General features: G+C 45.6%; 1 protein-coding gene across 1 annotated transcript; it reads right to left on the bottom strand.

Moving 5' to 3' along the window:
* Positions 1-9,134: 9,134 nt before the first annotated feature.
* On the bottom strand, positions 9,135-9,676 carry GSBLH_T00002295001 (uncharacterized protein; the record flags this gene model as incomplete). Its single annotated transcript, XM_013040834.1, has 2 exons — positions 9,135-9,611; positions 9,653-9,676. The coding sequence occupies 2 exons, from the start codon at positions 9,674-9,676 to the stop codon at positions 9,135-9,137; spliced, it is 501 nt and encodes a 166-aa protein (XP_012896288.1).
* Between the last annotated feature and the right edge of the window lie 606 nt (positions 9,677-10,282).

Genomic DNA, 10,282 nt, shown 5'->3' with positions numbered 1-10,282 from the left:
CTAGTCAAGGCAAGTTCGAATGGATCAACCCTTACAAGTATCGGAATCCCTACATCACTTCCATGACTGTCCTGTTCACACCCAATCAAGTCATGTTCAACAACGTGGATTCTACGAATGTGGTCACGAACACGAATGACGAGGAGCTAACGATTCCTCCTGGATACTACACGATCGGTCAAATCATTGCCATCCTCAACACCATGACCGATACTACGTTCTCGATATCTACGAAGGCTTCGAGTTATGGGTGTATTTATATCCAGTCCACACACAGCATCGATTTCACCAATGCTCCGGATATTCGAGAAATCCTCGGTTTGGAAGGGTATATGGTCATTCTACCCGCTTCGTTCTATGGATCGAACGTGATTGATATCATGCGAAATCGTCAAGTGATCCAAGTGTACTCGTCTCTCGTGCGTTCCTCCGATCTGAAGATTGCCAACCAGAACAACAACCTGCTCACCACAATGATCATTGACGATCCCGAGGTTAATTATCTCCGCACCATGGAAAACATCTGCATTCCGATGATAGCCGGATTGATGTTTTTATTCCGCGATATGGATGGTAATATCATGCGATTGAACGGCGAATTCGAACTCCAGTTGACAATAGAAGATGTGTATGATCAAGTGCCTTCCTCAATTCTACCGATGAACTAGTTCTCCATGATGGAAGTGTTCGGTAATACTACGAAGAAGGAAGTGAAGCTGGACAATCCTCTGTCATTCGATCAGTGATACATCTCATTTGTGTCACTCTATACCGACTTCGTGTTGCACAACGTACCATCTGATCAAGTGATATTAATCGATGAGGAGACATCCCAACACGAGGTGTTATTACCCAGAGGAGCCTACGACATCACGAATGGCATGAGTGTGATCCTAGTCTACAGTAGTATCAATGCTCAACCATTCGGTCTGAAGAGTCCGCTGATCGATAACCTGATTCATGTATCGATGGGACTGAACAACATGATCACCTGGGACAACCTATCGATCGATGTGATTGAACAATCGAACCTGGATTCCATTGATTGGGTACTGACAGACGCAAATGACAATCCAATCTCCTTGAATTCCAATGTCTACAGTTCATTCACGATATCTTGTAAGTACAACTTCAGTAAGGTATTCAAGAAGATAGATAGATAGATAGATAGATATCAATGTCTGTCTTCTATATACATACATATATCTGAAAAGTAATAATTTGATTGTTGCCTCCAACAAATTAGCCAGATATGTCTCACAGCTTGATATTGGACAACTACTCATTCCCATAGAGTCCATTCTTATGGATTTCAGCTTTATCATCAACAATACTGATATCACTATTAGTGAGTAATTCCATTCATCCTAATGAGTTGGGAACCAAAGCATTTCACTTTCATCAACCAACTCAAACAGCAAGTATTATGTATACTATTGTTATTCATGCTCGTAATAGAACAACATTGTGAATCACTTTGTATCCCTATTGAAGTGGTGTACAATTCGATCCTTCCTTTAAATAGAAGATATTCTGCATTATTTGGCAGGTGGGGGATACTATATGGGTTACTATAAGGGATAGTATTCTCTGGCAATATAACAAACTCTGATAGGTTCAGAGTGCATCAAAACGACAAAAACTGCACACCAACTATCGAAAAACCTAGAAACAGTGGAATATGAATATATCTCTATTTGTTCGTATAAAATATATTATGTATTCTACCTTATTTTGCTCAGTTCTTCAACGACACACCCACCTTTCTCACAAACTCTACTATTCGATTCTACTATACACATATCACAAATTATTTATATAAATGATAACCCAAAAACTGATTATCACTAGCTTTTCCATTTTCATTCCTATCATCATCTTCTACATACCCTATTTCTTTCTATACCATCTAGAGTAGATTCCAAATGAATAGAACGAAAAACAAAACGCTTCCACTGGAAACAACACTCTTCGATCTATTCATTCCACAATATCCCATTTCCACTCATCTCCTTCCACTTCGCAGTAAAAACAACTCCCTCCCTATTCGAAATCTATTCTTCCACTCATACCCAATTTCAACACTATTTTCACAATTGCACAATTCCTGTGTATTTTTGAAATCATTTGTTTTACAATCAAAGCTATTAGCTTCGTCTTACTGGGTTTGAATGTATTCAAAATTTGGAATTGGACTTGTATGTCCTGTCTTTTGTTTTGTTTTCGGACTTCTATGTGTTTTTGTGTGTTGTGTTGTGGGAGTGTAAGTATTGTAGCTGGGATGGGTTCTGTCCTCAAGTTGGTGTGTTTGAAGAAGCTAGTGTAGTGTGCGCTATCGTTACTTTGACTAAACTGTGTGTGTGAGATATGCATCGTGAACGCATTCAATACCATAATGGTGGTGGACCCTGGTTCCATTTTTGCTGTGTGGAGTGTGTTCCGAGTGAGGAATTTCTGTACTTCAAACTGTGCAACGTGACGAACCCATTCATGGCATGTGGGACCGCGGATACATGGAGATAACTTGCAACGTGGGAGGTATCTGGTACAGGCACGACGTTCTTGCCTAGGATAGCTGTTCTGTTTCTCGTATTTTCATTTTCATATTGTGAGGTGGTAGAGTGTGGTAGAGAGAAGGGATTTGCGATGAGTGAAAGGGCAAACTATGGGAGCAAGACCTGTAGGTTGGTAGAAGCGGAGCGTGTGTGGAACTTGGGAGAATGGGACAAGAAGGCGGAGTATGCGAACTGCTGTGGGTACGGTCCTCGCCTCTGATTGATGGGAGCCGAGTGAACTGGAATGGGCAGTGGGAGCAGGCGAGTTCCAAGACGGTGCAGTTCTGCATTTGTGGGTCTGTGGAGCATGGGAAGGTGGAGGTGTGCGTGGTGCGGGCGTGTGGGAAGTGGTGGAATGGAAGAGAGGTGAGGTGCGTGGCGGTGGTGTGCCCCGCGGACGAAGCGGCGGGGTACCCGGAAGGGCACTTGGGGCAAGTGTTGGATACGAAGTGCGATGTGGACTAGTGGGGCATGATCACGGATGGGTGCAACGCCTATCAGCAGTGGGAATCGATCGATCGATCGATAGGGGACGGGCTCCTGCCAGCCCATCCTGCCGATGCTGCGCTGCGCTGCGCTGCGTGGCGGGCGATGGGGCGAGGGACGTGGCGCTGTGGACGATGGGAGATGGGAAGCAATCCACGATGTACTGCACGAGCAATGTGGGCGTGGGCGAGGTGATGAACGACCCATTCGAGCCCATGAACATCCACATCGTGTTTGAATTGGCCGAGGCCACGTTCTCCTATCCCACCACCGCGATCTCCATCTCCGACTACACCATTGGGTTCGCCTTCGATGGCTCCTTCCCGCGGTTCTGCGAAGGCACGCACGCTCTACATCAATGCCAACAGGTTGGTGTCCCGAAACGGCCTCCCCTTCCCCGCGGAAACCCTCATCGCGACCTTCTCGACCCGCGCCGGCGTTCGGTTGGCGTTCGGTTGGCGTTCGGTTGGCGTTCGGTTGTGGCCTGCTCGGATTGTGGAGAGCGCGATTGGTATGAGGGAAGTGGAGTAGACGCAGCGCAGCGCAGCGTGTCTGTGCAGATGGAGGTTCCCTGGAGCAGTGGCATCTCCGATGAAGCCCCGATGGATGGCCTTGATGGGCAGCAATGTGCAGAGCCAGTTCTTCGAGACGCGCTCCGTGTTGGTGGCGGGCGCCATTGTGAACAGCGTGATGGCCATCAGCTGGCGTGTCCGCAAGGGCGCCTCCTGGTCCGCCTTCGCGTCCTTCTCCGTCTACCGCCCCGTCGTGCTGCTGCCTGCCTGCCTCCCTCCGCGCCCGTCGTGCTGCTGCCGCCTTCGAAGCCACGCAGGTGCGCTGGGTCTGGTGGTGGTGCGAGCTCTTCGTGCAGGCCTTGGTTGGCTCCCACTCCCAGCTCTTCGCCGCCGACGCGCTCCTCCAAGAGGGCGACGTCCAGCAACCCGAGCTCTCTCTCTCTCTCTCTCTCTCTCGATGCGTGCGTGGCCTACTGGGTGCGCGTGGCGCTGTGCTCCGCCGCGTGCTCCATCCTCTCCGAGGCCTCCTCTCCCATCACCCTCGCCGCGTATGTCGTCGCGCCCGGCGCGGTGCAGAACCTCGAGGTGGCCGCGCTCTCCTCGACCTCGCTGCGCGTGCAGTGGGCAGAGCCGGCGGAGCTGGGCGGCGCCAGCATTCGGTACTACGTGGTGCGACGCTCGTGGATGGCGTCGATGGCCGTGATCCAGAGCGAGAGCGAGAGCGAGAGCGAGGTCGCCAGCACGAACTGCTTCCTGGACCTGCAGAGCGTGCAGAGCGTGCAGAGCGTGCAGAGCGTGCAGAGCGTGCAGAGCGTGCAGAGCGTGCAGAGCGTGCAGCACGCGCCCATCTATCTGAGCGTGGCCGCGTTCACCGGGTATCTCTCCCGCCAAGAGAAGATCCCCGCGGTTCTGTATGCGGTGTGTGTGGAATCAGGCGGAGGGCATTGAGTGGGACTGTGCGATGGCGATTACCGGATCCTTCCATGATCTCTGCACCGCCACGTGCGAGCTTCGCGCTCCCGCCACTTCCTCCTTCCGCCGAACCGTCTGGTTCCCCGCGGGATGCGATGTGTGGGACGTGTTGGAGGGTGGGATCCCCGCGACTTCCTACACGCTGGAGTGCGTCCCGAGCGAAGTGGGCAGTGCCGAGTGGATGGGCAGGCAATTCGGAGTGTCCACGATGGCCACGTCGGAATTCGTTGGGTGTTGGTGGTGGACGGCGAGCCAACCTCCTCGCTCACCGGTTCGCTCTGGGTGTGGGTGTGGGTGTGAGTGAGCAGGAATCTGGTGGGCGATGGGGTGGGGTCCGTGGCTCCCTACGAAGGTGTGCAGAGTCGACCGGGCTCTCTGGATCTCTTCCTGTCCAACTGGGCGCAGAACGCCACCGTGGTCTCCGTCACACAGCCCCTCCGCCTCCGCCTCCGCTTCCTCTTCGCCTACGACGTGACCGGCGCGCTCATCCGCGCCCACCTCGTCGATCACGCCTGGTGCGCCGTGGGTCGCGATGTTTCCACGTTTCCACGATCCAGACCGATTTGGCAGTTGCTGAGAGAGAGAAATGGTTGCGGTGTTTGGTTTGGAAGATGGATGGATGGATGGATGGATGGAATTGTAGAGATGTGGAATGGTTGAAGCGTTGTAGGATTTGAATGAGAATCGAAAATGTGTTTAGGAAGGAAGGAAAATGTAGATTTAGAGTGTGTAGGGTGTTGGAATGATTTAGAAACATGAACAGAATAATAATAAGGTTTTGTAAGTTGATTGTTGAAAGAATAGAATAGAATAGTATATTTAAAGTGTATTCTTTGGTTTAGAGAAATGAAATCATTTGTTATTAATTTGTGAAGAAAGGTATCTGTAAGAAAAACACTGGAACACAACCAATTTCGATTTGATTCACAATGGTTGTTTTTGTTTTATTCAATCCAATGATTCCTATATGAATATGATTTGGCTAGGATGATAGATGGATGGATGTGATATATGGAATATATACCAAAAAAACACCAATAAAGAGTGATAAGACAAAGTGACTGATGAACGAAACTCTTGCCGATAACACTATTCACAAAGATATTAAGAAAATAGAACCAGCATAGACATTTCAGACGATGAATATATACTTTTCCTAGAAAAATAATTTTCAAACAACAACGATTAAAAATGAATTCACCTCCAAACTATTGTTACCAAACAATCGAAACAAAAGGATGCGAAAAACGATCGATTTCTATTCCTAAACCATTCCCTACAACACGTATATTACAACACAGTTTAGTTAAAAGCAAGGTACTTCAATAACAAAAGCGGAATCATGTATTCATGACCTTGTTAGTCACCAATCATTTCTTTATTGCACATAAGTGATTCGAAGAGTAGAGATAATGGATATGTTATCACAAATATATGGATATCAAGAACTCAAAGAACGGCTGTTACTCCTGGTTGGTTACAAAACGCATGGTGAAGAGAGGAATAAAACAGATCGTAAAGAGCGTGTTTGGAGTGCGAATTCAGCAGAACAAAATGAGCTCGATGGAAATGACGACTGCTCTGCACGGCTTTCACGCTGAGCGAACTGATCACGAGCGACTGCACGTGGGAGAAGCAAATGGGAGGCGTACGCTATCGAGTTTGTTCCAGTCGATGTTCAGTTGACTCAGATCGATTCGCTTAAAAACCGCGATCGGAGAAGACGGATGTTCGAATAGAATTTCTTGCGAAGCGACTTCCACACGCGGACCGCGCGACTGAGCCTTAGGAACCGCGGAAATCGCTTACTTGCAGATCGATGACCACATTATTGTTTCCATCCACTGATAATTTGTGTTCCTCTCGGTGGTATAGCACCATTGTGGCGGCGTCGAGGGATAAATACGACGGAATCGACTGAATGAACACGCACCCCAACAAAAGAAACGCCTTTGAATTGAAAGTTGTACGACAAACGGAGTCGAATGAAGTCGATGAGAAGCCGATCGCGTGGCTGATGACTGCTGATAATGTTGTTCCCTTTCACTCCTTCTCCCAAATCGGACTTCGCCAGTTCTTCCGAAACGACCAGCGGAAAAATCGAAGGGCGAACCAGCGATCGAACGAAGAGCTTTGTGTACTACACGTTTCGTTTCTCTGCAAAATCCCACTTGATTGTCGTGTTCTCGGTTGATCCAGAACAGAATATCGTCGTTATTCTGAATGCTACGCATGATAGAACGCCTTTGTGATCTACCTCTGCTTCGAATAGTCCTCGATATACACGTTATAAGGTCGGTTTCGCACACTCTGGGTGAAGAAAGTCAAGTCCGGCGAGCTCACCACCATGTGAAGCAGCGAATCACTCGGATGAGTATCTCCAGCTTCTACTCTTCATCGAATTCGAATCGAATTCACCTCGCAGCGATCCAAACGGTTCGTGTCTACGATTTATTCCTTTGCATCCAATTCGAACAGAGTCGATTCCTCGCTTTCGCGAACGTTCTTATCCAGTCCAAAGCTGCTATCCAAACTGAATTGCGCTCCAGGCGTTCCGCTCGTTTGGGACTGCAAATCCTGATAGCGTTGAATGTGTGAAACCTACGCTTCTCAAGATTCAGAACAAGAAACGTTGGCCAAGTCGGGAGAAAAGGCGGAAGGATCGTTTTCATCACCCGAAAGAATGCCTTGAAGCGGCAAATCGTCGAAGTAAACTCGACTGGACAGAGCGGAAGGGAGTTTGGGAAGCACTGAATACAAGAGAGAAAGGAATGCAAACAAACAGAATCAACTTCGAGGATGGGACGAAGCAAAGCGCATTGCTTATAGAAACCTTGAAGCTGCTTTTGAATCTGATCGATACTGCCTTTGCATTTATTCACATCCACGGATTGAACAAAATCTATTCCAGAAATCGGCACCATTTTGATTACCATTGGTTTCGGTTCGATAGAAAATCGCCTGCATAAACCCAGGAACGATCGAATCACTCTTCTCTACTGAAAATCTGAAAATTACAGACAGGCAAATCACCAACCGAAAAAGAGGAGCTTGAAAGGGTGAAATGGGAGCAACCGAAACCAAATCCACGCCCACAGCAGCTTCGTGAAGATTGTCCTGTGTCATCTGCGTTCGAATTCGGATAGAAAAGATACGTTATAGGAAACTCGATCATCGATATAAATTGGAACGGAAGGTGTGATAACGATAATGTGGGATCCATTCATGTCAAACAATGGATTTCGTTTGTTTTGTTTGATATCCTTAAGAATGACATTGAAAGCAATGAGTGGAGAAGAATAGTGCGAAGGAGACAAAACAACTAGGTTCCATCGATTCAAAATCGTTACATTTATCCGAAGAACTCTCTCCGAATTGATTGCAAACGATGGGGACTTTGCTATTTCTCAATCTCCCACACAAAAACAAACAAATCCGAACCAATATTACTAATAAACTTGCGGATCTTGATCTTCACGTCTTCCAAATCGTCCGTTCGATCTTTACACAACACCTATTATTCTGAGCAAAATAGCCCCGATTTTTGTACTTTCACAAACGGCTTTCTGGATTGTTGCTCAATAATCGACTCCCCATGAAACATGTCCAAATCTTTTCGTTAGAAACAAACATTCAAAAACCCAACGCATCATCAGCATCACTGTTACCAAATGATGCGTGTTTCCCTGTTTCCACATTTCTTGGATCTTTCGCAGACACGAATCCGCCACGATTTCGCCTCGAAGAAACCCGCTCGAATCCATACACAAAACCTCCCTCGTTATGTGCACCACCACATACATTCGGCAGTTATTTCGATAGAAAAAGCAATTCGTTTCCGCGGTTATCACACCTCCGAAAACAGTGCGATTTCCCGCGGTCAAGCGAGTGATCTCAATTTCGCACTCATCGAGTTTAAGTGTTGTTGCACGTACACAAACTGCTGCTGGAGGCTTAGAATCTTCTGCCAAATCTCCTGACGCGGGAGACAGCCAGCGATGATGATGATCTCGATGGAGCTGAGAGCGACGGATTCTCGGCTACAGGAACCTACCTGCACTACCTGTTGAGGAAGGAGGTTTAATGAGCGGCCCAGCTTTTCTTGAATACTGATTGCGACGTTGTTTTGAACAGCAGTGAGCGAACCAACTTCCAAATAGATCGTGGGCTTTTGGTTTTTGGAGGTTTGGAAATAAAGAATATCGCCTTGTTCGATTCCTGGAAAGCTACTGGGGTTGAGAAGGAGCGTGGTATTTCAAAAGGTATAAGAATGGAAGTAAATGGTTTTTTCTCCGAAAGACCGAATAACTGGAATGCGAGTCGATGTAACTGGAGATTCTAGATGAAAGAGAGTGAAATTTAAGGACTGTTGATGGTTTCGGTGTGCTGAAGGGTGGAAGACCACATTCCCGTATCAATCTGTGTGAAAAGACGACAAACAGTATTTACTGGAGAGAGTTCATCAACAGTTGGTAGAGGTTCTTTCGTTCGGTGAATAAAACTTGGATTATTATTCCTTGGGTTTTTGGATTCCTCTTGGAGACGTAATTGTTCCCTATGGTTCAAGGAACCGAACTTTTACAATACGCGCGTTTTCGTCTCCTCTGATTTAATATTTGGAGTGGATTCGACATACAAAGGAAAAAGAATTGATAATGTAATAGGAGTAGTAAGAAGAATGTGATTGTGTGACAAACACATAATTGAAAGGAGATTTGGAAGGAAAGAGGAATAGATGATAGAAGGGTAAAAATACTTGATTGTGGGAAAACAAATGTTGAATTGCGTTAATGAGAATGGAGAAGGTTAGGGCAGTGATAGCATCATAATATTTTAGGAGATTGGAGGTTGAGTTGCCAAGAGAGTGTGAAGTTCTTTTGGAAATAGACTTCTTATGGCGTGGGATGTTGTGAAGTAATAGAATTACAAAGAATATGGATGTTATTTCCAGAAAACAGCAAAAATAAGGAGGACATTGAGTTATCACGCAGTATTTCGCAGGTTGAATAAACACTTTTAGAATCTGTTCCATTTTCAAAAAGAACAAGGAAATCGATGATGGACTATCGACATAATGTTCCATGCACTACTCTATCAGTTTCATTTCATTATTGTGGATTATATTGCAAAAAATACATTCCTGTACGACATAATAGAAATGATGGTCATTCACGATTCTTCTCTAACCGATTGCCATAGCGTATTCAATAATATATTAGACACATTTCGAGATACATAAAAACAAATGGAGCTTGCATTATGTTCTACAGGTATGGAAACTATAATTCCACTTAGAATAGACAGATTTTACACTATTACACATGGACAATAAGAATAGAAGAGGAATATTGTGAGCACATAGGAAACAGCTTAATTCGATCAACATACGATATGGATGCTTACTACTATAGTGAAATTACAAAAAGAAATACTAAAAACCTTGAAAACAGAGAACAAATGAAAACCAAAGGTTAAACAGTGTCAAATCTATATTATCACTATATGTACAGTAAATAGATGGCCTTTTTATAGTTTGAACAAAGAACAATTACATCTATCGAACAAAAATATGAGTGACCGCTTGAATATTCTTGGAAAACACATGCAGAAAAAAATGATTATTACACGAGAAGACGCGAAAGAATAACAAAAAAGAGGAAATGTACAATGTACAGTAATCATTGATGATTATAGAATAATGATTACTCTATATCCAAAGAAAATTATCAGTATAATGATGAGTAACTTAAAAATGGG

This window comes from Blastocystis hominis, assembly GCF_000151665.1.
Source record: "Blastocystis hominis, Singapore isolate B (sub-type 7) whole genome shotgun sequence assembly, scaffold_19".
NCBI lineage: Eukaryota > Bigyra > Opalinata > Blastocystidae > Blastocystis > Blastocystis hominis.
The sequence above is the reverse complement of the archived record's forward strand: the minus strand, read 5'-3'. Positions and strand labels throughout refer to the sequence as shown.